This window comes from Pan troglodytes, chromosome 13 (genome assembly GCF_028858775.2).
Source record: "Pan troglodytes isolate AG18354 chromosome 13, NHGRI_mPanTro3-v2.0_pri, whole genome shotgun sequence".
Taxonomy (NCBI): Eukaryota; Metazoa; Chordata; class Mammalia; order Primates; family Hominidae; genus Pan; species Pan troglodytes.
The window spans coordinates 71842079-71868973 of NC_072411.2; the positions used below are offsets into that span (position 1 = coordinate 71842079).

General features: G+C 40.1%; 2 protein-coding genes and 1 pseudogene across 8 annotated transcripts; 2 read left to right on the forward strand and 1 right to left on the reverse strand.

The window, feature by feature from the left end:
- The first annotated feature begins 482 nt into the window (after positions 1–482).
- SSB (small RNA binding exonuclease protection factor La) lies at positions 483–13730 on the forward strand. Of its 2 annotated transcripts, none has more exons than XM_009443665.3 (12): positions 483–618; positions 2604–2678; positions 7057–7239; positions 7327–7501; positions 8454–8561; positions 8640–8740; positions 10161–10232; positions 10542–10584; positions 11958–12098; positions 12533–12719; positions 12858–12998; positions 13343–13730. In XM_009443665.3, the coding sequence occupies exons 2-12, from the start codon at positions 2623–2625 to the stop codon at positions 13429–13431; spliced, it is 1296 nt and encodes a 431-aa protein (XP_009441940.1). In that variant the 5' UTR covers positions 483–618; positions 2604–2622; the 3' UTR covers positions 13432–13730.
- On the reverse strand, positions 13432–26688 carry METTL5 (methyltransferase 5, N6-adenosine). Of its 6 annotated transcripts, none has more exons than XM_003309325.6 (8): positions 26610–26688; positions 26231–26382; positions 23686–23800; positions 22832–23013; positions 21301–21383; positions 17183–17234; positions 14121–14170; positions 13432–13534 (listed from the first exon to the last, which is right to left on the reverse strand). In XM_003309325.6, exons 2-8 carry the CDS (start codon positions 26337–26339, stop codon positions 13496–13498), a joined length of 630 nt encoding a protein of 209 aa, XP_003309373.1. In that variant the 5' UTR covers positions 26340–26382; positions 26610–26688; the 3' UTR covers positions 13432–13495. The 6 variants fall into 6 exon arrangements, with proteins under 6 accessions (XP_003309373.1, XP_024210480.1, XP_003949959.1 ...); XM_024354712.3 differs by having other exon boundaries at positions 14121–14188; positions 26610–26683; XM_003949910.5 differs by having other exon boundaries at positions 26524–26657.
- Positions 17999–18077, forward strand: LOC112208543 (small nucleolar RNA U3; annotated as a pseudogene).
- Positions 26689–26895: the final 207 nt, after the last annotated feature.

Sequence of the window (26895 nt, forward strand, 5' to 3'; positions counted from 1 at the left end):
ACTTGTCCAAGATCACAGTTTCACAGCAGGAGGACCATTATTTGAAGCAGGCAGTCTGATTCCAGACACCCAGTTTTTACACGCTGTACTGTATTGTTTTCAAAACTCTAAGATTTCATGGATCTTTGATTTTTTTTTTAAATTTCACTTGTCCTTTTTTTTTTTTTTTTTGAGAACTACTACAACACGATGTGTGTGTGTATTCACACACATTTTTGGAAAATATCTGAAAAAAAACCCAAAACACTTCACATGAATGGAGGGCCAAAGGAAGGGCTGGGGTACAGACGCCGTCCAGAAATACTTAAAAATAAATGTTTATACTAACACAAACTAGCAGCCATTCCCCTACAACCTAGAGTACTTTTTAACCCAATCTGTTTGGGATTGAGGGCGGGACTCCAGGGTCCCTGGGAGGCCCCGGCAGCCGCGCATGCTCAGAGCACAGGGACCGCTCCACCTCGTCCGTGGCCCCGCCCACACAGGCCGCAAGAGCTGCCGGGACGGTCCCCATCTTCTTGGATCGCTTTAGGCTGGCCGGCGGCGCTGGGAAGTGGAGTCGTTGCTGTTGCTGTTTGTGAGCCTGTGGCGCGGCTTCTGTGGGCCGGAACCTTAAAGGTGAGTAACTCTCGGTGGCTAATGAGAAGCTACAAAAGGGTCCGCTTTGCTGGTGCGCGACCGCGCGTTTCCGTGCTTTACTGCTTCTCGCGGCGTCCGTCCGCCCCTCGCCTTCCTCACGTTCAGGCCGAGCGCCGCGTGGGCCGCAGCCGGAGGCGGCGGAGCCGAGGGGGCGCGGGCGGCGGCGAGGCTGCCCCCGCGAGGAATGTGGGATCCTGGGGTTCCCCGCACGTGGCTGGTGCCCAGGCAGTTCCGCGGTTGCTTAGAGACGGGACTGTGGCTGCCCTCATCCCCATTGCGTCTTTTGGTTTTGGTTTTGTTTTTGTTTTTGTTTTTTTTTCCTCCACCGCCTTCTAGTCTCACCGAAGGCTTGTGGCCATCTCTCTAAAGTTTCTGGGGAGGTGGGCACGGGGTAAACGCCGGAGGGTTCTGTGGAGCCTATGGGACTGACTGGAGGCCAAAGAACTTTGGGCCGCAGATGTACACCAGCGTCACTCTTTTGGTCTATTAGGGCCTTCATCGCTCACATCAGGTTTCAGTGTGAAACGGGAAAACGTGGGTAATATTTCATTTACAGTCGTACATTCTGGAAAAGTATCTGATGAAACGCAGTTCCAAAATTAGGCCAAATAGGTTTTGCGGGGTCTAAATAGTTATTTTATTTCATCGTTTGCTTTGTAGGGGGCCCTAGATCACGGTAGTAACTTAGGAGTGTAGATTGTGATAGACAAGACAATGCATAAATTTGAGTAATTTCTCTAGGGGGATGTGGATCACACAGTACCCCGTTGCAAGTGCTTCCTATGTGTATCCATGGTATCGAATGCAATTGCAGTGTGTCAGGCGATGCTTCCAGGAAGTGTACCTACATCAGTTCATAACTAGAGTCAACTAATGGCAATATTCTCGATGATTTGTTCACATAACTTTTGTACAATTGGGATGACTGGGTGGCTTAGTAGAGTCCTGGAGGCAAGTACTTTGTAAGTAGAAGACTTGGTTTGTAATTTCTAGCAAACCAATAGCACAGCTTCCTTTTTTCACTGCAGTGCTAATGTCAGGAATACGAAACAGGAAACTGGCTATCCAATGTATTAGTAAATTAGTAGGCATACTCCCCAGTTTAATGTTGTGTTAGTGTGACCACATTCTCCCATTTTTGTTTTCGTATGTTCCTTAGCATAGAGTATCTAAGGAACTGTAACATTTTTCACCTTAAAGTTATGATGTCTAACTTGGTAACAAGGTTTGGGTAAGTCAGTTGTGACTACATTTTAAAAGAAATGAGGCCGGGCGCGGTGGCTCACGCCTGTAATCCCAGCACTTTGGGAGGCCGAGGCGGGTGGATCGCCAGAGGTCAGGAGTTCAAGACCAGCCTGACCAACATGGTGAAACCCCGTCTCTACTAAAAATACAAAAATTAGCCGCAGCCGTGGTGGCGGGCGCCTGTAATCCTAGCTACTCAGGAGGCGAAGGCGGAATCGCTGGAACCTGGGAGGCAGAGGTTGCAGTGAGCCGAGATCGCACCATTGCACTCCAGCCTGGGCAACAAAAGCGAGACTCCGTCTCAAAAAAAAAAAAAAAGAAATGAACCCATACCAAACAAATGCACAGAGAGCCATGGTAATATACAGATAGATAGTTATCTGTTTAAAACTGGAAATGGTTGGTAAGTGATTGGAGTTTTTTTCCCTAAAGCTTGCTTGACCAGCTAAGTGAAGATAAACAGTTTCTTGTTATAGAAGATGGGGTAGTGATTTACTGAAAGACAAGTTTTTTATAGTTTTTAGATTTTTTCATCACTTATTCCAAAGTGTTGCTTTGTTGAGATATTTGAGAACTGAGTAAAGAAACTGAACCCGTGAAAATAGAAATTCTTGATTTTTTAAGAAAACAACGGGATATTAATGCTTTGTAAACATTATCTTTCTATTCTTGAGTTTTATATAAAAAATAACTTTATGCTAATTTGGGAAATTTTACAGATAGCCGCAATGGCTGAAAATGGTGATAATGAAAAGATGGCTGCCCTGGAGGCCAAAATCTGTCATCAAATTGAGGTATGATTCCTGTGCTATAAACTGCAAAAACAAGTTCCTTGAAAGAAAATACAGAAAGAACATTTAATTTCAGTACATGGACATATTCAACATTTGGTTTGCCTTTGATTCTTAGATGAACATATAATAGCATACAGTTTTATATTGGTGGAGCCAGGTTGTGAAACTTAAGATGTACAAACATTTCAAAAGGTAACACTATAAACTAGAGTTACTTAATCTTTTTAAAATTTTAGTTTCATAGTCTCATATAAAATTTTAGCTTCATAGTCTCATATAAAATGAGAATAATAGTAGTTCCCTCCTCATAAGGTAGTTTGGAGGATTAGTGAATATAATGTTAAGTACTTAGAAGAATTCCTGACACATAAGTAACATAAAAGTCCTTGGTAAAGTACCTTCCCTGTTAAATAACACTATATTTTTGATGATCTTAGTTTTTTTCTGCCCAGTCAGTTCTCAGCTATTGTAACTTCAATATAGTTTTTTTTTTTTTTTTTTTTTTGAGATGGAGTCTCACTCTGTTGGCCACGCTGGAGTGCAGTGGCGCTATCCTGGCTCACTACAACAGTATTGGCTCACTGCAGCCTCTGCCTCCTGGGTTCAAATGATTCTCCTGCCTCAGCCTCCCAAATAGCTGGGACTACAGGAGCATGCCACCACACCTGGCTAATTTTTGTATTTTTAGTAGCGACGGGGTTTCACCATGTTGGCCAGGCTGGTCTTGAACTCCAGACCTCAGGTGATCTGCTCACCTCAGCCTCCCAAAGTGCTGGGATTACAACAGGTGTGAGCCACTGTGCCCAGCCAGTAACTTTAATATGGTATCTGTTTTCAAAACCCTCTTAGCATTTTTTCAAATTTAGGTATTATGTTTATGTTAACGTAATACCTCAGGTGATCCGCAGTACCTTTGCAGTACTGATGCAGGAGGATGGCTTGAGTCCAGGAGTTAGAGACCAGCCTGGGCAACATGATGAGGCCCCATCTCTACAAAAAAATTTAAAAAATTAGCTGAGTGTGTTAGCAGTTTACCTGTAGTCCTAGCTACTTGGGAAGCTGAGGTGGGAGGATTGATGGAGCCCAGAAGGTAGAGGCTGCAGTGGCTGTGATTATACCACTGCACTCCAGCCTGGATGACAGAGCGAGACACTGTTTCAGGGGGCGAGGGGAAGAAACTTGAGAGTCTTCGTGAGCCTACTCTGGCTGGGGAGGCTGCCTGATTTGCAAATCGTTCTTTGTTCAATTAAACTCAAAAAGAAAAAACCTTAAAATCTTTACAATATCAATAATGGTTGCATGGGAAATTATCTCTAAACTTAGGTTCTTGCTAAGAACCCCTCAGATCATATTGTTTGGTGTGGGGTTTTTCTGCAATTCTCAGAACTGCTTTTTTTTTTTTTTTTTTTTTTAAGCTGCACCTCCCTGCATTTAAAATGTCTCATGTTCCTTTTTTTGGTATTAATTTCTTTATGACTATGGGGAGAAAAATTAGAAATTATTCATTCTGTGTTTAATACTTAGAACAATACTAAGATGTATATAGAAAAGGTTGTATCTCTCCCACAACCTGCTAACTCTCAAATCCTACTCTTCTGAGGTTATCAAGGTTAAAAGCTTTTGACACTTTGCTTCATGCTCGTACTAATTTTTTTAGTGGACCTTATATTTTACAACAGTTCTAGGTTTACAGCAAAATTGAGCGGAAGGTACAGAGATTTTCCATATATCCCCTGCCTCCACACAAGCATAGTGCCTTCACCTTTTAAAACATCCCCCACCAGAGTGGTACATTTCTAACAATTTTATTTCCTTCCCTTTCCCCCGCTAAATATAGGATGCATTTTTATGGAGAAAAGTTTTGTAATCAATAATCTTTTCATTCTCCTCTTTAATATGAAGGATGTTTCTAAGTTTTTTAGCTGTAATCATTCTTTGACAAATATTCTTATATATAAATCTTAGTAAACATGTTTATTGATTTCTTCAAGGTAAAATTCTTAGAAGGAGCCATACTGGCTCAAGGATTATGCACATTTAAAAAACACTGATAATTGTCAGTTTACATCTACCTGAATGGCTAGTTCTCTGTGTTCAAGTCAATACTAGGTAGTCTTGGTTTTCTTTCTAATCTTAGCCAGTTTGTTAGGTGAAAAATGCTGTCTCGTTGCTTTAAATTGTATTTCTTTGATTAACAATGAAATGGATTTTTTTTTTTGTTTACAGTACATTATTTATTTATTTATTTTTTGTGATGGAGTCTCACTCTTGTCTCCCAGGCTGGAGTGCAGAGTGCAGTGGCGTGATCTCGGCTCACCACAACCTCCACCTTCCAGGTTCCTCAGCTTCCCAGGTAGCTTGGATTATAGGTGCACACCACCATGCCCGGCTAATTTTTGTATTTTTAGTGGAGACGGGGTTTCACCATGTTGGTCAGGCTGGTTTCGAACTCCTGACCTCGGGTGATCCACCTGCTTCGGCCACCCAAAGTGCTGGGATTACAGGCATGAGCTATTGCGCTTGGCCTATTTTTTATAATTTTTAAAAAAATCATTAGCTGGGCATGGTGGCATGTGCTTGTCGTCCTAGTTACTTGGAAGGCTGAGGAGGAAGATCAATTGAGCCCGGGAGTTTCAGGCTGCAGTGAGCTGTGGTTGCACCACTGCACTCCAGTCTGGGCAACAAAGCAAGACCCGATCCCTGAAAAATAGTGTCTTTTTTTTTTTAGACAGAGAGACAGTATTGCTCTCCTCTCAGACTGGAGTACAGTGGCGGTGATCTCAGCTCACTGCAACCTCCACCTCCCGGGTTCAAGCTAGTCTTGTGCCTCAGCCATCTGAGTAGTTGGGATTACAGGCGTGCACCACCATGTGTGGCTAATTTTTGTATTTTTAGTAGAGTCAGGGTTTCACCACTTTGGCCAGTCTGTTGTCGAACTTCTGGCCTCAAGAAATTGACCCGCCTCAGCCTCCCAAAGTGCTGGGATTATGGGCTTGGGCCACCGTGCGAGGCCAATAAAATATCCTTTAACTGTTTTATATTAGGGTGTTCTCTTTTTACCCTTCTTCTTTGTTTGTAAGAATTCTTGACAAAATTTGTTTGTCTTTTACTTTTTATGTTACTTCTGGCATTCCAAATAGTCATACTTGGGTTTTTCCTTGGCTTGTATATTGAGAGTTCCTCTATGCTTAAATTTGATAAACATTTACTTTAACCTTTTTTTTTTTTTTTTTTTTGAGGCAGCGTCTTACTTTGTTGCCCAGGCTGGAGTACAGTGGCACAATTATGCCTCACTGCAGCTTCAACCTGCCAGGCTTAAGCAATCCTCCCACTTCAGCTTCCTGAGCTGGGACTAGAGGCACGTACCTCTATTTTTTATTTTATTTATTTATTTATTTATTTATTTATTTTTTGGAGAGCTGGGGTCTTGCCATGTTGCCCAGGCTGGTCTTGAACTCCTAGACTCAAGCAATGCACCCACCTCAGCCTCCTAAAGTGCTGGGATTAGGCATGAACCACCACTCCTGGCCCCCCACCCCCTTTTTTGAGATGGAGTCTCACTCTTTTGTCAGGCTGGAATGCAGTGGCACAATCTTGGCTCACTGCAGCCTCTGCCTCCCGGTTTCAAATGATTCTTCTGCCCCAGCCCCCTGAGTAGCTGGGACTACAGGTGTGTGCCACTATGTGCAGCTAATTTTTGTATTTTTAGTAGAGACGGGGTTTGACCATGTCGGCCAGGGTGGTCTCAATCTCTTGACCTCCCAAAGTGCAGGGATTACAGGCGTGCGGCACCGTGCCCGGCCCCTGTCCCTTATTTTTTAATTTTAAAAAATTAGAAGGGCAGGTGTGGTGGCTCATGCCTGCAATCCCAGCACTTTGGGAGGCCGAGGTGGGCAGATCGCTTGAGATCAGGAGTTCAAGGCCAACATGGTAAAACCCTGTCTCTACTAAAAATAACAAAAATTCGCTGGGCGTGGTGGTGCATGCCTGTAATCCCAGCTACTCAGGAGGCTGAGGCAGGAGAATCACTTGAACCTGGGAAGCGGAGGTTGCGGTAAGCTGAGTTCATGCCACTGCACTCCAGCCTGAGCGACAGAGTGAGACTCTGTCTCAAAAAAAAAATAAGAATTGAGTGATTAACCAATTTATTCCAGTTCTTTTTATTTAACCATCTGTTCTTTCCACACTGATTTGCAAGAGGCTTTTCATATAATCTTTAAATATAGTCTTCTTTAAGGTTTTCTAGTCTATTAACACATCTGTTACACTATTTTAGTAATTGACATTTTAGTTTTATCTTTTTGCTAATTTGTAAACATTATTGTATATTTGGGGAAAGTGTTTTGCCTTTTGTAACTTATGTATTTTTAAATAACAGAACTTGGTACTGTAGAGTAATGTCAGGATTGGAGTCCATATTATACAGTGTTCTGAAATACATTGTAATTATCTCACAGTATTATTTTGGCGACTTCAATTTGCCACGGGACAAGTTTCTAAAGGAACAGATAAAACTGGATGAAGGCTGGGTACCTTTGGAGATAATGATAAAATTCAACAGGTAACAAGCTTTTAAAAATAATCTTTAGGTTTTCTGTTTACAATGAGTGCTACTGCTGAGTCTTATGTTTTTATATGTACTCTTCAGGTTGAACCGTCTAACAACAGACTTTAATGTAATTGTGGAAGCACTGAGCAAATCCAAGGCAGAACTCATGGAAATCAGTGAAGATAAAACTAAAATCAGAAGGTCTCCAAGCAAACCCCTACCTGAAGTGACTGATGAGTATAAAAATGATGTAAAAAACAGATCTGTTTATATTGTAAGTGGGCCTGTAATGCATTTAAATATCTTACATTTATTTAGAAAGTAAAGTACGGAAGAATAAGGGCTCAGGAATCACAGCCTCACTAATTACTGTATGTCCTTTCGTAATATTCTTAACCTAAGTTTCTTTTGTTTTGTTTCGTTTTGTTTTGAGACAGTCTCATCCTGTTGCTCACGTTGGAGTGCAGTGGTGTGATCATGGCCCACTGCAGTCTTGACCTCCTGGGCTCAAGTGATCCTCCCACCTCAGCCTCCTGAGTAGCTGGGACTACAGGCGCATGCTACCATGCCTGGCAAAAAATTTTTTGTAGAGACAGGGGTCTCCCTGTGTTGCCCAGGCTGGTGTCAATCTCCTGGGCTCAAGTGATCCAATCACCTTGACCTCCCAAAGTGCTGGGATTACAGGTGTGAGCCACCATGCCTAGTCCTAAGTTTTATCTTCATAAATGTGGATATTTTCTACCTTGTAGAACTGTTGTGAGAATTAAATGAAAAAATATATATATACCATTGGATGAAATCTTTGACATATTCTAAGCACCTATTGCCTATTAGCTGTTCTTATTTATCAGCAGCTAAACTTGATTGCAGTTTTCTTTAGTGTATTTTTAAATAGTTTTTTATTATGGAAAATTTCAGATACATATATAAATAGATTCAATAATGTACCATCACCAGCTTTAGTAGTTAATAACAGAACATGCAAATCATCTTGTTTTATTTCTGCTTCAACTGAATTATTTTGAAGCAAATACTAGATGAATCACTTTTATTGTACTGGAGAGTAGTGGCTCCTAAACAAGGCTGTTAAGTGATTAACAAAGAGAAATAGAGATAGATAGGTATATCCTGGGTTCATTTCAAGAAAAAATGAATCAAATTCTCTCCAATTGTTTATCTGAGAAGTCATTATTTGTTATTTGTACATTTCTTCCCACTCTTCACAGAAAGGCTTCCCAACTGATGCAACTCTTGATGACATAAAAGAATGGTTAGAAGATAAAGGTCAAGTACTAAATATTCAGATGAGAAGAACATTGCATAAAGCATTTAAGGTATGATAATACAGACTTTTTCTAGTTTTAAAATATATGGGACATAACTTAAAAAAATATTTTCCTTCCTTTTTACAGGGATCAATTTTTGTTGTGTTTGATAGCATTGAATCTGCTAAGAAATTTGTAGAGACCCCTGGCCAGAAGTACAAAGAAACAGACCTGCTAATACTTTTCAAGTAAGTCTTTTTGCTGATGTTTCTCCTGGCCTTTTAGTTATATGGACACACACTAGGGTAAGGAGCATGGAAGTAGTATCCCCTGAAAGGCCAATATTTTTAGTATCTTTAGATGACCTTTGAGAAATGCTTGATATTTGTTCAGTGAGAACTATAGTCTTTTGAGACTATAAGAAAAGTGTTCATTAGTACCTTTTCACTGTTAACAATTTTTTTTTCTTTTTCTTTTTTTTTTTGAGACAAGTTTCACTCTTGTCACCCAGGCTGGAGTGCAGTGGTGTGATCTTGGCTCCCTGCAACCTCTGCTTCCTGGGTTCAAGCGATTCTCCTGCCTCAGCCTCCTGAGTAGCTGGGACTACAGGCGCGTGCCACCTCGTCCACCTAATTTTTGTATTTTTAGTAGAGATGGAGTTTCACCATGTTGGCCAGGCTGGTCTTGAACTCCTGACTTCAGATCATCCGCCTGCCTTGGCCTCCCAAAGTGTTGGGACTACAGGCGTGAGCCACTGCGCCCAGCCACTGTTAGCCATTATTAAAGGAGGTTATGTTTTAATACTGATTTTGCATCTAAAACTTTTGATCAGGCTGGGTATTAAAATTTGGTCTTTTGTGTGTTTGGAAAATATATCAATGCAGTTTTCGTCTTATTTTTCATAGCCTATATATGTCTTTTTTTTTTTTTTTTTTTTTTTTACAGTACAAAGGATTTGAGATTTGGGTCACATTCTTTGTGAATGTGTGTCTGTCTGTCTAAGTGTCTAAAAATGGGGATGAACCAGAGCATTTTCATGATAAAATTAGGTGTAGGGCCATAGTTCCCTACTTTAGAAGACTGTGCATTAGTCTTCTAAATGGTATATACTAAACTTGATTGACTTAGAGATGCACTGTGATGGGTCATAGTATCAGTGTTAAATCCTCAAAAATTATTTAACATGATTTTCATATGTTATTGTTGGATCTTGGGGATTTTAGAATTTTCTCCTTTTGTGGAATTAACACTATAGAAAACTGCAATATTATTTGCATGACTTCTGATACACTTTTTCATTCATATACATGAATGATAAATGAAAATCAACATGAAATTGCTAATGGATAGGGGGTTTCTTTTTGGGGTCATGAAAATGTTCTGAAATTAGTAGTGATGGTTGTACAACTGAATATACTAAAAAACATTCAAGGTACACTTTAAAAGAGTGAATTTTGTGGCACATGGATTTTTTCCTCAGTAAAGCTGTTATATAAAAAAACATGAGAGAGTAAATTCCTTGGCATATTTTGAATTTTTAGTTGATGATTATGTTGATAGTAAGCGTGTGCAACATTCATTGCTGTGCCATGTCTTAAGTTATTCAAAATAATCTGCAGTCTTAACTTTGTTCTCGTGAACTTAGCCTCTGTACTGTGTGTTCTTTAGGGACGATTACTTTGCCAAAAAAAATGAAGAAAGAAAACAAAATAAAGTGGAAGCTAAATTAAGAGCTAAACAGTAAGTATGTTGAACTAATCACGACATAATTTGAATTCCTTAAAGCTCTGACAGAAATATAGCTGGTGAGCTCTGAAATAGTGGCAGTAGACCTTTCTCTTTGCTAGTGAAACACTGAGATCTTAAGCTGCCTTGACAATCTCAGGGCCAAATTGCATTGCAGTCTAGCATTGGACGATCAAAAAAACCTAAGGACTTCTGGCTTTGGTTAAGTAAGTTTAGTGATCATGATTGGTTAACTTTATTAGGACTTAATTTTCTTATATAGTAAATAGAAGTATGTTATAATTATGATATTTTTATTTGTAGGGAGCAAGAAGCAAAACAAAAGTTAGAAGAAGATGCTGAAATGGTAAGTATATATTACTGCTATCTAGTACATCTGTAATTCGAAGTTAAATGAATAGCTTTTAAGTCTGAGGACTTTTTCAAGAAAATACGTAAGCAAAGCTATCTATAGTTGTTATTGCATTAAGTAATACATCAGGTATTATATTGAGGGAAAAGAGAAAACTAAGGATAGGAAATATGTTCTAAAATACGGCAAAGGCCGGGTGCAGTGGCCCACGCCTGTAATCCCAGCACTTTGGAAGGCTGAGGCGGGCAGATCAGTTGAGGCATGGAGTTCGAGACCAGCCTGGCCAATATGGTGAAACCCCATCTTGACTAAAAATACAAAAATTAGCCAGGCGTGATAGTGCATGCCTGTAATCCCAGCTATGTGGGAGGCTGAGGCAGGAGAATCACTTGAACCCAGGAGGCGGAGGTTGCAGTGAACCAAGATCATGCCACTGCAGTCCAGCCTGGGTGACAGAGTGAGACCCTGTTTAAAAATAAAAAATATAATAAAACACAGGAAAATATATTTTGAAATATTCAGAAAGTTCATTTATGCCTAGAACTTATGAGAAAATGTCCTATAACTTCTAAAGATTCTAATCATAGGTTAATACTAACATGACTTTTATTTTTGACTTAATAAGATACTGATGTGTATTTCCATTTAGAAAGTTACAGGTAAAAATTTTTATTTGGGGAAAATAATGACTATAAAAATTTTTTTTTTCTTTTTTTGAGACCGAGTCTCACTGTCGCCCAGGCTGGAGTGCAGTGGCGCGATCTCGGCTCACTGCAAGCTCCACCTCCCAGATTCATGCCATTATTCTGCCTCAGCCTCCCGAGTAGCTGGGAGTACAGGCGCCTGCCACCACGTCCGGCTAATTTTTTGTATTTTTTTTTTAGTAGAGATGGGGTTTCACCATGTTAGCCAGGATGCTCTCGATCTCTTGACCTGGTGATCCGCCTGCCTCGGCCTCCCAAAGTGCTGGGATTACAGGTGTCAGCCACTGCGCCCGGCCTAAAAATTTTTTAAAGTATGATAAATACTGCCTAGAATTATTTTCCAAGATAGTTTAATAGCCAGATTTATGTAGTTTATAACTAATTAAATACCAGTTGTATAAGAGATCAAATAATATTGAAAGCCATTTTGGAATAAAGGATGACAAAGGAAAACACCAACACTATGAAACTACTTGATTTATTTATTATTATTATTATTTTTTGAGATGGAGTTTCGCTCTTGCTGCCCCAGCGGAAGAAACTACTTTAAAATAGCATTTTGGTTTCTAGTCTTTTTCTTGTATAGCTATAAGGTGGTGTGAGTCATTTCTGGTCTGTTGTTGCTTTTAAGAAACTTTTTGATCACTTTGTATATTTTTATAGAAATCTCTAGAAGAAAAGATTGGATGCTTGCTGAAATTTTCGGGTGATTTAGATGATCAGACCTGTAGAGAAGATTTACACATACTTTTCTCAAATCATGGTGAAATAAAATGGATAGACTTCGTCAGAGGAGCAAAAGAGGTTTGGAAACATCCCTATCCTTTTTAGCAATCAGTTTGAAAATCTGTAGAAACTTAGACAAAATTAGTAGAAAGTAATTTTAAAAATTGTGTTTATTAAATTAGTTTCTACTTGATCATTTGTTATTGTCACTAGATGTGATGTCTGATATTTTCTGAATTATACTAAATTAGTTTCTACTTGATCTTTTACTTTGTTGTTATTGTCACTATATGTGATGTCTGATAGTTTCTGAATTATACTATGAATAACTGTTCATACTGATGATTGCAGTTTTACTTCTGTAGCATTCCTTTTCTACTGTTCAGTAAAATTCATTCAAACTGGTAAAGACATGGAAGGTTTGCAGGGTAGAAAAAATTACTTTGGACAAAGAAATTAATTGTGGGACTAAAAACCAAGGGTATGGCTTTTGTTTTCTGTCTCTGGTATAGGGGATAATTCTATTTAAAGAAAAAGCCAAGGAAGCATTGGGTAAAGCCAAAGATGCAAATAATGGTAACCTACAATTAAGGAACAAAGAAGTGACTTGGGAAGTACTAGAAGGAGAGGTGGAAAAAGAAGCACTGAAAAAAATAATAGAAGACCAACAAGAATCCCTAAACAAATGGAAGTCAAAAGGTCATTTATTCTGATTTTTCTTTAACAGTTTGGTTGTTGAACCCATTTACTTGAGCAAAAACTTTAATCAGTGTTCAAAAACATTGACAAGAGACTTAAAAAAAGTTCTTTACAGAGTGCTCAATTGTGTCTCTACAGGTCGTAGATTTAAAGGAAAAGGAAAGGGTAATAAAGCTGCCCAGCCTGGGTCTGGTAAAGGAAAAGTACAGTTTCAGGGCAAGAAAACGAAATTTGCTAGTGATGATGAACATGATGAACATGATGAAAATGGTGCAACTGGTAAGTTTTTTTCTAAGTCCTTTGGTAGTTCCATGAGAAAATTTCTACTTCCATAAATAAATGATTTGCCAGAGAGAATAGGGATTTGGCTTTTCAACTCCTGGATAAGTGCCATTCTTGGATTATTACGATTTACCTCGGTTATGCTGTTGTATAAGTCAGGGACAGGATATTTGGAAGATGAATCTAGAGGTCAGGTCTGTACCAAGAGAAAAGCCTTTTCTCATTGGTGCAAGGAAGTTGTTGCATCTTTTTCAACAGTATCATTATTAATAATTGTGCTCAGTATTAAACTAGAGCAGTACTTACGTTGAATTTAACAAAAATTAATTGTTACGTTATAGGACCTGTGAAAAGAGCAAGAGAAGAAACAGACAAAGAAGAACCTGCATCCAAACAACAGAAAACAGAAAATGGTGCTGGAGACCAGTAGTTTAGTAAACCAATTTTTTATTCATTTTAAATAGGTTTTAAACTACTTTTGTTTGCGGGGGCTTTTAAAAGGAAAACCGAATTAGGTCCACTTCAATGTCCACCTGTGAGAAAGGAAAAATTTTTTTGTTGTTTAACTTCTTTTTGTTATGCAAATGAGATTTCTTTGTGTTGTTCTGTTTGTGTTATTTCAGATGATTCAAATATCAGAAGGAAGATTCTTCCATTAAATTGCCTTTGTAATATGAGAATGTATTAGTACAAACTAATAAAATATATACTATATGAAAAGAGCAAAAACAGTTTTTGATTTTTTTTTCTTTTTGTACCCAAAGCATTTAGGAAAGAACTAGAATATTAGCTATTGACGATGGGCCTTTCCCACAGGCCATTTATGGTGTCTCCTAGGCTGGCTTTGTATATTTACACAGGAAAGTTGATAACACTAGAAATAATTACTTGTCACAAAGCTTTCCTTTTTTTTTCTTTTTCGAGACTGAGTCTCACTCTTATCGCGCAGGCTGGAGTTCAGTGGGGCAATCTCAGCTCACTGCAACCTCTGCCTCCTGAGTTCAAGCGATCTCTTGCCTCAGCCTCCCGAGTAGCTGGGATTACAGGCATGAACCACCACATCCGGCCCAGAAAGCTTTTCAATACCGAATGTAGACCAGCCAAAATCAAGAGACTTACTGATTTCTTTTTGTGAAACTTGTATGATGCTGGCAGGTCATATCGAAGTTCTGTAAAACAAAAGCCACCTAAGGATAAAATTGTATTTCCAAGCGTTTACCACCCTTCACTAAACAACAACAACAACAAAAACTAAGAAAAGTGTTAAGTGCTGGTAAGCTGAACATTTTAGAACCTTTAACTTATCCAAGTAGTGACTTCTGTATTCCTAGCATTAGCCATGGCAGCTTGGCATTTCTGTTATTATGGCCATTTATAATACTGAAATTTGAGGTTATAAGTGATGAGTTTAGAAGGATAAAAAGTGGACGAAAAAGTAAATCCTATGAAAATGATGGTACCTTTCTATTTTTAATTTCCTAATAGTCTATAGCTAACTTAATCTCATAACCATGCTTATTTCAAAATTTTCTTACCCAGAGTTTAATAATGGTACTAAGTACCCATTTTCCTCCTAAGCTCTAAAACGAAAACCAGTTTTTCATAGTTCTTCCTTCTAAAGAATAATGTAGATTCTCCAAACTCTTTACTACTGATCTATTTTAGAGGGATGGCAGTGAGTCTACTACTCCTGTATGTCACAGCTTTCAAGTTTTAATGTGCAATCAAATCACCTGGGGATCTTGTTGAAATGCAGATTCTAGTTCAGTAGGTCTGGGTGGAGTCTGAAATTCTTTTTTTTTTTTTTTTTAAGACGGAGTCTCACTCTGTTGCTCAGGCTGGAGTGCAGTGGCGCAATCTGGGCTCACTGCAAGCTCCACCTCCCGGGTTCATGCCATTCTCCTGCCTCAGCCTCCCAAGTAGCTGGGATTACAGGTGCCTGCCACCACACCCAGCTAATTTTTTGGTATTTTTTAGTAGAGACAGGGTTTCACTATGTTAGCCAGGATGGTCTTGATCTCCTGACCTCAAGATCTGCCCACCTCAGCCTCCCAAAGTGTTGGGATTACAGGTGTCAGCCACCACGCCCGGCCTGAAATTCTTTATTTCTAACAAGGAAATCTCAGGGATTTTAATGCTGATGGTCTGAGGGCCACATTTGGAGGAACAAGCCTCTGGCTTGGTATAGTACTGGGACTGTTCTAAGGTGTTCCATACTGCATATAATACCTAAAACTGGCCGGGCGCGGTGGCTCACACCTCTAATCCCAGCACTTTGGGAGGCCAAGGCGGGCGGATGACCTGAGGTGAAGAGTTCGAGACCAGCCTGACCAACATGGTGAAACCTCATCTCTACTAAAAATAATAATAAAAAAAAAACAGCTGGACGTGGTGGTGCGCCTGTAGTCCCAGCTAGTTGGGGAGACTGAGGCAGGAGAAGAATCCCTTGAACCCAGGAGGTGGAGGTTGCAGTGAGCCAAGATCGTGCTGCTGCACTCCAGCCTGGGCAACAGAGGGAGACTCCATCTCAAACAACAAAAAAAACCCCTAAAACTGTCTAAGTAATGCAACACTGAAAATAACAGGAAGACGAACAGAAGTGTATATTACATTATTAATTATTATGAACAGTAATATATCTAGCTGTATGTTTAACACTACAGTGGCAATTCATTGTTAGTTTATTATTGTGAAAAAACATGTTCCCTTATTGCACTCTTACTTCAGGCTTAGATTATAATTAGCTTCTAGTTATATGCTTTTCCTGTTTTGATGTTTGTGACTATTACCCAATTTAGTAATAAAAATGTATCAAACATGATTTACTCATAGTGTTGATATTTAGAAGAAAAAGATAAATGTTATTTGATTCCAGCGGTAATTAGAGAATGAAATTAGAGGCTGGGCTCAGTGGCTCACACCTGTAATCCCAGCACTTTGGGAGGCCGAGGCTGGAGGATCACTGAGGTCAGGAGTTCAAGACCAGCCCGGCCAACGTGGTGAAACCCTGTCTCTACTACAGATTAAAAAATTAGCCGGGCGTGGTAGTGCATGCCTGTAGTCCCAACTATTCGGGAGACTGAGGCAAGAGCATCGCTTGAACCCGGGAGGTGGAGGTTGTCACTGCACTCCAGCCTGGGTAACAGAGCAAGGCTTTGTCTCAAAAAAAAAAAAAAAAAAAAAAAAAAAAAAGAAAAAAGAAAATGAAATTAGATTATCTAGGAATAATTTGGTGGCATTTTCTATGAATGAATTTCAAACCAAGATCTGACCAACTCCAAGCCCACTTTTTTTTTTTTTTGAGACGGAATCTCACTCTGTTGCTTAGGCTAGAGAGCAGTGGCGCGATCTCAGCTCACTGCAAGCTCCGCCTCCCAGGTTCACACCATTCTGCCTCAGCCTCCTGAATAGCTGGGACTGCAGGTGCCTGCCACCACGCCTGGCTAATTTTTTTGTATTTTTAGTAGAGACGGGGCTTCACCATGTTAGCCAGGATAGTCTCAATTTCCTGACCTCGTGATCCGCCTGCCTCAGCCTCCCAAAGTGCTGGGATTACAGGCGTGAGCTACTGCACCTGGCCCACTTTTTTTTTCATTTGTTTGTTTTTGTTTTTTTGAGACTGAGTCTCCTCTGTCATCCAGGCTGGAGAACAGCGGTGCGATCTCGGCTCACTGCAACCTCTGCCTCTGGGACTCAAGCGATTCTCCCGCCTCAGTCTCCCAAGTAGCTGAGATTACAGGTGTGCGCCACCATGCCTGGCTAATTTTTTATATTTTTAGTAGAGATGGGGTTTCACCATGTTGGCCAGGCTGGTCTTGAGCTCCAAACCTCAGGTGATCTGCCCACCTTGGCCTCCCAAAGTGCTAGGATTACAGGCGTGAGCCACCACACCTGGCCCCCAGCCCATGTTTTTAGCCATTGTGCTGCTATACAGTGTTCTGCCTGAGTCTGGAGTGACCAAATACCTGAGTGCTATTAGAAATTTTCAGTAAATTGCATAAATTAGGACAGTCTCAGGCTAAGTGTTCATTCTGCTTTTACTCCATTTCCAATCTATTACCAATCATGCACATTTTGCCACACTGTAAAGCATAGTTTATCTTCTCAGCACCTGCATGAAAATTTTGGTTGGGCGAATACATGTTGGCCCTTTTGGATATTAGGATTGAGATTTGTCTTACCTGCTATAATATCTATCTTGATTTTCCATTCTGCAGCTTTCTTTTGAACATGCTGAACATAAATAATATGTTGTTATGAGCTGATTTTTAAATAATGATTTTTTAAAATTGCTTTTTACTAATACTTGAGATTGAGTTTTTAAGCTTAAAATTTCATTAGAATCTAGACCCTTATAAAAATTTCAATTGAATGGATAGTATTCTGAAAATAAGAAATCAATTTCAATACATTTAACAATCTGAACCAAATCACACAATAAATCCAAGTGATAGAAAGCTACTCATGCACCACATAATGCCATTTGGGGTTATCTAGGGACTGCATATATTTTGGTAGTCCCATAAAATTATAAATGGAGCTGAAAAATTGCTATTGCCTAATGATGTAGCTATCTTGACATCACAGCACAACACATTACCTTCTTGGTGTTTATATATGTTTAGATCAAAAGAATACCATTGTGTTACAATTGCCTGTAGTATTCAATACAGTAATAGGTTGACAGGTTTGTAGCCTAGGAACAACAGACTATAACCACAGAGCCTCGGTGGTCCACTCTATGTTTGCACAATGATGAAATCACCTCAGGATGCATTTCTCAGAATGCATTAGTCAGAACATATCCCTGTTGTTAAAGGATGCATGACTACTTCAGAAATCTATCAAAGATGTGTAATGTTCTCATATGGTTTCTGTAGCATTATTTCATTGATATATACAGCTAGCTAGCCTAGAAACCATTTGGCAGAGATATAGGTACATGGGGAATTCAGTTCATGCAGTAAAACTGAGTTTTATAAAATTCATGTTATGCCAAGACTATACTTTCAGGGATCATTTCTATAGTTCGTTACTAGAGAAGTTTCTCCGAAAGTGTAGAGCACTGTATCATGAAAATGGCCATACTACCCAAGGTAATTTATAGATTCAATGCTATCACCATCAAGCGACCACTGACTTTCTTCACAGAATTGGAAAAAACTACTTTAAGTTTCATATGGAACCAAAAGAGCCCACATAGCCAAGACAATCCTAAGCAAAAAGAACAAAGCTGGAAGCACCATGCTACCTGACTTCAAACTATACTACAAAGCTACAGTAACCAAAATAGCATGGTACTGGTACCAAAACAGATATATAGACCAATGGAACAGAACAGAGGCCTCAGAAATAACACCACACATCTACAACCATCTGATCTTTAACAAACCTGACAAAAACAAGCAATGGGAAAAGGATTCCCTATTTAATAAATGGTGCTGGGAAAACTGGCTAGCCATATGCAGAAAACTGAAACTGGATTCGTTCCTTACACCTTACACGAAAATTAACTCAAGATGGATTAAAAATCTAAATGTAAGACCTAAAACCATTAAAAACTCTAGAAGAAAACCTAGGCAATACCATTCAGGACACAGGCATGGGCAAAGATTTCATGACCAAAACACCAAAAGCAATGGCAACAAAGCCAAAATTGATAAATGGGATCTAATTAAACTAAAGAGCTTCTGCACAGCAAAAGAAACTATCATGAAAGTGAACAGGCAACCTACAGAATGGGAGAACATTTTTGCAATCTATCCATCTGACAAAGGGCTAATATCCAGAATCTATAAAGAACTGAAACAAATTTACAAGAAAAAAAAAACCCATCAAAAAAGTGGGCAAAAGATATGAACAGACACTTCCCAAAAGAAGACATTTATGCAGCCAACAGACATATGAAAAAATGCTCATCATCACTGGTCATCAGAGAAATGCAAATCAAAACCACAATGAGATACCATCTCATACCAGTTAGAATGGCAATCATTAAAAAGTCAGGAAACAACAGATGCTGGAGAGGATGTGGAGAAATAGGAACGCTTTTACACTGTTGGGAGTGTAAATTAGTTCAACCATTGTGGAAGACAGTGTGGAGATTCTTCAACGATCTAGAACTAGAAATACCATTTGACCCAGCCATCCCATGACTGGGTATATACCCAAAGGGTTATAAATCATGCTGCTATAAAGACACATGCACATGTATGTTTACTGCGGCACTATTCACAATAGCAAAGACTTGGAACCAACCCAAATGTCCATCGATAATAGACTGGATAAAGAAAATGTGGCACATATACACCATGGAATACTATGCAGCCATAAAAAAGGATGAGTTCATGGGATGAAGCTGGAAACCATCATTCTCAGCAAACTATCACAAGGACAGAAAACCAAACACCGCATGTTCTCACTCATAAGTGGGAGTTGAACAACGAGAACACATGGACACAGGGAGGGGAACATAACACACGGGGGCCTGTTGGGGGGTGGGGGGCTGGCAGAGAGATAGCATTAGGAGAAATACCTAATGTAAATGACAAGTTGATGGGTGCAGCAAACCAACATGGCACATGTCTACGTATGTAACCTGCATGTTGTGCACATGTACCCTAGAACTTAAAGTATAATTAAAAAATTCATGTTATGCCAAGCTGTGCAGAAGAGTTCACAGCAGGCCTGGCTGCTTATCCTTAGAAAAGCCTGCTTAGTTTGGCCCTTGTCTGGAGACTGGGAACTTAGATTTTGGGAAGCCTCCCACTCCCTACTCCCTTAATAATAGTGTCTGACTGTGCCTAACACTGTTTATGCTGAACACCTGTTTTCCTACTGGGAGTCTAGAATTTGGGTATGTGTCAGAAAGGGAATTGCCTACATGATCAGTCCCTAATAAAAGCCCTGGGCACTGAGTCTCTAATGAGCTTCCCTGGTTGGCAATGTTTCACATGTGTTATCAATAATTCATGCTGGGAAAATTAATTGTGTCCTGTGTTATTCCACTGGCAGAAGACTCCAGAAGCCTGGCCCTGGTTTACCCCATTCTCTGCCTAATGCACCTTTCTCCTTGCTGATTTTGCTCTATATCCTTTCACTGTAATACATCATAGCCATGAATAAGACTAGATGCTGAGTCCTGTGAGATTTCCTAGTGAATCATCAAACCTGAGGGTGTTCTTGGGGACACAGGTTTGGATACCAATGTTTACTGGTGTTTGCTTTCATATATAGTGAGTGAGGATTTATTTACTAGCTATGTTGTGTCCTGTTGCTTGCCTACATGTACCACTACTTATTATTAGCAGTATAGTTCTTTTTAGCTGTTATATTTTATGCGTTTTAAAAGGTTACATTACCATGTAACTAGAATGTATTATTTCCAACTGGGTTCTTATGTACTGTATTTACATGAATTAAGTATTTTTCCTACAAAAGCACTTTAAAATCTTTGAATACATGTATGATTTAAATAATAATAGCTAACACATAGCAATTACACATGTCAGACACTGATCTAAGTGCTTTGTAAATATTAACTCATGTAATCCTCACAATTCTTATGAAGTACAATTGGTACTCTCAGTCCCTTACACTTAGAGTACAGGTGAGGATAGTATAGATGACAAAAGCTCAATTACCTTGATGATGAAACTCAATTACCTTGACCAAGAAAACAGCTGGGAGGCAGCAGAACTTGGATCTGAACCCAGAGAATCTGGTCTGGCTTCAGAATCTCTGTTCCTAACTATTGTGTTATACTGACACTAAAAAAATATACTGACACTAAAAAAATGTACTGCCCCTTCCCCCAGTTTCCTGGACTACAACTTATACACCTCTCCATGTGTTATATGCTGCAAAAGTAAGAATAGGTGATTTCTGAACTCAGATCTGTTTAGCTCCAGGCTCAAGTGTTCTGAAAACCTGGCCTTACTGCCTCCCTTAAGTACATCAGGCCACACCAGGACAATGGGACAAAAGGGATCAACTAAGACTTACTCAGAGAAACCAAAACATACAGTAATCCTAGTTACAACACACTTTTCTACTCCTGAGTTATAGTCTCTCCTCTGGCAACAGTTCCTGTCTGAAAAAAATCTTTGAGGAAATAAGTCTTATAGACTGGAAAAAGGCCAATCAGATGCTAGCTGGTTAAGTGGAAAATTTAAGTTTCACATGTCAAAATGGTCAGGAGAAATAGATACTGTGGTATCTAGTATTCACAGCAAATCCTAAAAACATTGTCATGAATTTAAAAATCAATGCCACAGAATATCAGATGATTTGAACTTACTTCTCTAGTTGAGGATTTGTGTAAGGAATATACTGCTGTTCTTGCCATTTCCAAAGCAGTCTTTAGAAAAGCCATATCTGTCCCTGTGAAGAGTAGGAAAAAAGCTCCTATTTACCTCTTCTCAAAACAGAAGATTAAGTTAGTAGGATTTAGAAACATTTTCTTCCAAACTTCAAAATAGCCACCTTGAAATCTTTTAGCAATAAGGGTACAAATAAACTATCAAAATATTATTTTAAGGCTGGTAGAATAAAACCAGAATTATACTGTCTTGGTTAAATAAGGATAAAGTAAAATTTTTAATATTATATTCCAACATTAATGACTTCAAAAAGGGGAGAAGGAAATGCATAGAGTACTATTCAGAATCATCTTGGTGGGGGCAGGGTACTTTTTAAACTATGCATGTCTTTTTTTTTTGAGTTTCGCTCTTGTTGCCCAGGCTGGAGTACAATAGCATGATCTCAGCTCACCGCAACCTCCGCCTCCCGGATTCAAGTGATTCTCCTGCCTCAGCCTCCCTAGTGGCTGGGATTACAGGCATGTGCCACCATGCCTGGCTCATTTTGTATTTTTAGTAGAGACGGGGTTTCTCCATGTTGGTCAGGCTGGTCTCAAACTCCCGACCTCAGGTAATCCACCCACCTCAGCCTCCAAAGTGCTGGGATTATAGGCGTGAGCCACCACGCCCGGCCAAACTATGCATGTCTTTTCCTACCCTCACTGACTTCCTAACCTCCTTGCCCACAGTACACACAAAATTAACAGCCACGGTGAGTCACTGTTACTGATGGGCACATGTAGAAACCCTTGGGTCTGTTAAGACATTAAAAAACAGATTCTGAAAGTATAAAATTCTTTCTATGTTTCGTATTCATTCATAAGGGTTAGGCAAATTATTCCTGAAAGCAAATGGGAGATATACAATAAATGACATGACTATCTTTGTTTACTTAATACAAATTTGTAAAAATGAAAGTTGAAAAACTCAGTTTCTTAGCCATGCATTAAACAAATTGAAATGTAAATTATAAGAACTATACAAATAAGAGATTGGTTTACTTAATGAAGAGTAATAACATCACTTAGCCTTGGTTTATTTAATGAAGAGTGATAAAATCACTTAGCCCAAACAGTGATAAAAATGGTTTTTATTTTTGTTTAATTTTTTCTAGACAGGGTCTTGCTGTTACCAAGGCTGGAGTGCAGTGGCACATTCATAGCTCATCGCAGCCCCGAATACCTGAGCTCAGGTGATCCTCCCACCTCAACCTTCTGAGTAGCTAGGACTATAGGCGCACCACCACACTTGGGAAATTAAAATTTGTGTGTGTGTGTGTGTGTGTGTGTGTAGAGGCAGGGTCTAACTATGTTGCCCGGGATGGCTACCAATTCCTGGCCCCAAATGATCCTCCTGTATCAGCCTCGCAAAGCACCGGCATTACACGCCTGAGCCACTGCGCCTGGCCTTAAAAATGGTTTTAAAATCTTTTCTATAAATATACCAATATACCCGATTCTTGTTACAAACCTTTATTATTTTTGGTCCCAAAGGGAGGATTCATAATTACTGTATCGAATGACTTGGACATTCTGTTAGATAATAAGCACACATCACATTGAACCATGTCAATATTTGTTAACTCAAACTCTTCTGCATTCCTATTAAATATTTCCAATGCGTCTTCATCTATGTCAAATCCAACACACAACCTATAAATACAAAACACATACAAAGAGTGGCGACTTATAGCTCCCAAGTAAAAACAAAACCAAAATTAGCTGTTTTTTTTTTAAACCATATATCTTTTTAACCCAATTAGCAAAGTAAGAGTGAGTGTTTTCTTCTTCTTTTTTTTTTTCTTTTTTCAGACAGGATCTTGCTGTGCCACCCAGGTGAGTGTAGTGGTGCCATCTTGCACTGCTCAAGCAATCCTCCCACCTCAGCCTCTCAAGTAGCTGGGACCACAGGCACACACCACCACATCCAGCTAATTTTTGTATTTTTTGTAGACATGGGATTTCACCATGTTGCCCAGGCTGGTCTCAAACTCCTGGGCTCAAGTAATCTGTCCACCTTGGCCTCCCAAAGTGTTGGGATTACAGGCATGAGCCACTGTGCCCAGTCAAGTGTAACAGCGTAATTTCCAAACCCGGCAGGGGTTGGAAACTCAGGTTTGTATAAAAGGAACTGCTGCTTTCACCATTTTTATTTAATTTTTGTAGTTTGTTTAGATCTTCTGCCCATTCAAAATGTATTCAGTATCAGATTTTTGCTTCCTATATCTCATTCTGTGGAGTCTCATAAATATAATTCAGTTAATCCCATTGATGCTCCTTATTAAAGCCACCCAATACCCAAATAGCATATATTGCGTTACGTACCCTGCTCCTAACATTGCAGTTCCGATGCTAAGTACTCCACAACCACATCCTAGATCTGCAACGACTTTATTTTCAATGTCATCATAAGTGTTATGGATTGTATAGAGCATACATGCTAAAAAATAAAAAAAAAAAGAATAAGTAAGCAAGCCGGTGACTAAAATCTAATTTGTGCAAATGACTCTTTCTAAAATAATTTCTTGTGTTGCATTACTTAGTCCTCCCCAAATGCCATTCCAGATTATTTTTGTAAAAGATAAGGGGTAATGATTTGGTATGTAGTAAGAGGCACCATAAAGGAAGCTAATACCCACCAGTGTTTCTCAAAAACCAGTCTCTGCTAGCAATGCCAAGAATGACAAAACTGTGACCAGTCTCTGAGGTAAAATAAAAAAAAGTCAAAACGTTTAGTTTTTCCTCAGCTTGTTAAAAACATTGCCATATACTCATATCGGTTCTTTCTTTGATGCTGAAATATTTTTAAGAAAGAATGGTAAGAGTAAATAGTTTTTAAAAAAATCCTTTTTTGTCAACATAAATTTGGCAACTCTATCAATTTCCAAAATTGTTTTGAAATTTTACTTATCTGTGAAATCTATAAGACTAGGAACCACTATCAAACAAGCATTAGCATCACAAAGACATAGAATCTTTTTTTTTCTTTTTTTTTTAAACACAGGTTCTCACTATATTGCCCACGCTCGTCTCGAACTCCAGGGCTCAAGTGATCCTCCCACCCCGGCCTTCCAAAGTGTTCGGATTACAGACATGAGCCACTGTGCCTAGCCACAGAACTTTGTTTTAACAAGTTTGTCACCAGAACACAAGCACCATAAGCTCCACAATGTAGCCTTTAGACACATATACTCATGATCTACAGACATATATATTCATAATCTACAAATGAGACCTGATAATAGAACTACTGGGTGTTAGATACACTGAAGGTCAAACATGAATACCACCACCACCGATATTTCCCTGAAGATATCTGAACCCAGCAAGGACTGTTGGCCACTGATTCCTGCGGATCCAGAAGTTTTTTGTTGTTTTTTTTCAGAGATAGGGTCTATCTCTATCACCCAGGCTGGGGTGCAGTGGCGGATCAGAGCTCACTGCAGCCTGAAATTCCAGGGCTCAAGCAATTCTCCTGCCTTAGTATCAGCAGCTGGGACTATAGGCACATACTACCACACTAGGCTAATTTTTTTTTTTAAGAGCTGGGGTCTCACTGTATTGCCCAGGCTGATCTTGAACTCCTGGGCTCGTCATCCTCTTGCCTTGGCCTCCCAAAGTGCTGGGATTATAGGGGTGGGTCACTGTACTTGGCCAGATTGTTATTATTTTTTAAACTGGATTCCACTAAAAAAACCTACAGTCAGAAGACTAGTAAGTCATTATTTGAGAAAACTGGTCTTAACCTAGACACGGTAGTTTTGTGTGAATTTTTGGTTGGAATCATGACAGTATCTTGGAGTTAAGTGTAAATACACATGTATTCTCCTTGACTTTCATTGGCAACTTAGAAACAACTATTTTGGAACTGGAAAAAACTCCTTGCAGGTACTCTCAGAAAATTAATTTTCCTAAGGCGCCAGCCTCAGTGGCTCATGCCTGTAATCTCAGCACTTCTTGAGGCCCCAGTGGGAAGATCGCTTCAGCCCAGGAGTCTGAGACCATCTTGGGCAACATAGCAAGACGCTGTCTCTACAAAAAATAAAAAATATTAGCCAGGCATGACGGTGCATGCCTGTAGTCCCAGCTACTCGGGAGGCTTAGGTAGGAGGATCACTTGAGTCCTGGAGGTCAAGGCTGCAGTTGCCGTGATCACGCCACTGCACTCCAGCCTGGGTGACAGAGTGAGACCCTTATCTCAAAAAATAATAATAATAAATTTTTTTTCCCCTAAGGCTTCCCAATGACTTCGGTAACATAAATATATGTTGTCCTGTATTCTCTCTTGTACTCCCAGTATCAATGTCTGGCATGAAGCAACAATGCTAATGCTCAGAAAATCTGTTAAAATATGCATGCTCATCTTTACACAGCACATACTCTGATTTTGTTAAACTATCATTCCACTATCAACTCTGGTATTCATTTCTAGGGCAGAGTATATAGCACAAGAATCCTTGCGTAGGCAATTAGTAGCAATGGGAAACTGATCCTTATTTAGTAAATGTTTACTGAGCTCCTAAATAGTACCAGCGACTCTTCTGGGCACTGGGAATTCAAGTATGAACAAGACTAACAAATTCCTTGTCCTCAGAGAGATTGTAATGTGAGAAGAGAAAAAAACACATTAAAAAGATGTCTGGCAGTGTTAAGGGATATGCAGAAAACTAGACAGTAAAACGATAGTGTGTATGTCTGTGGAGGGTGTGCCTTGAGCTGCAGTGTCAAGGAAGGCCTCTCTAACGCGACAGGTGATCTTAGGGCAGAATTTCTCTAGACATTCTCTGTATCCAAATAACTGTTCTATTTTTATCACAGAGTAGACTGGACTAACGCCGAAAGCCGGGGCGTGGTGAACCAGCCGCCCTACCTGCAATGTGCGGCCTGGTAGGATACTGTTCTAGAAGTAGCTTGGGCTTTTCAAATCCATCCACTTGTTGCAGGCGACTCTCTAGTTCCTTAAGCCTTACTTTCTTCATTTTGTTTTAAAGTATGGACTCGTAGGGTTTGAAGGCACAGGATCTGCGGAGAAATCTATTGAACTGGGATCTTGTTTCCTCCCTACCCCCAACCTTCTCCCTTTTTCAGCACCGCTGGCCGGACCCGAAGACGCGCCCTAAGGAGACGCCCGGACGCAGGGCACGGGACGAGCCTCTGACCCACCTCCCGGGTAACCCAAGCCGCCCCAGGAGACGGCGGCGGCGCATTGCTGGAGCAGCCCCAGGATCCCTCGCGCTACGACCACGCACCTCTGGAAGCGACCCGCACCTCGGCCGGTGCCGGAAGCGCCAGGCCGCACGCGCGCACGCGTTCGCCGCCCAGCGGCCCGGCGCCGAGCTGCAGCGTTTATCTTGAGCCGGGGTTCCGCTGGCCACCTGGGGGCCTCATTGCCCCATCCCCTCCGCCTGCAAAGCCTGCGCTACTCGCTGACCCACAGCCAGTCCTCGCCGCCTGTCGCGTGCTCATTACCCTCTAGTTTGCCATGAGTACCTGCGGGCCCTCAAAGGATGGGGAAAGACAGAGTGAAAGGGATGC

What these genes read in the sequence shown, in the direction of transcription:
- SSB (XM_009443665.3), top strand. Translation starts at nt 2,623, where the DNA reads ATGGTGATAATGAAAAGATGGCTGCCCTGGAGGCCAAAATCTGTCATC. An exon ending in ATAATGATAAAATTCAACAG is followed by an intron (nt 7,240 to 7,326) that starts GTAACAAGCTTT and finishes TGTACTCTTCAG; the next exon opens with GTTGAACCGTCTAACAACAG. An exon ending in TGATGAAAATGGTGCAACTG is followed by an intron (nt 12,999 to 13,342) that starts GTAAGTTTTTTT and finishes GTTACGTTATAG; the next exon opens with GACCTGTGAAAAGAGCAAGA.
- METTL5 (XM_024354712.3), bottom strand. Translation starts at nt 26,339, where the DNA reads ATGAAGAAAGTAAGGCTTAAGGAACTAGAGAGTCGCCTGCAACAAGTG. An exon ending in TGGGACCAAAAATAATAAAG is followed by an intron (nt 21,384 to 22,831) that starts GTTTGTAACAAG and finishes TACTCTTCACAG; the next exon opens with GGACAGATATGGCTTTTCTA. An exon ending in AGTTTCACAAAAAGAAATCA is followed by an intron (nt 13,535 to 14,120) that starts GTAAGTCTCTTG and finishes CCTTTCTCACAG; the next exon opens with GTGGACATTGAAGTGGACCT.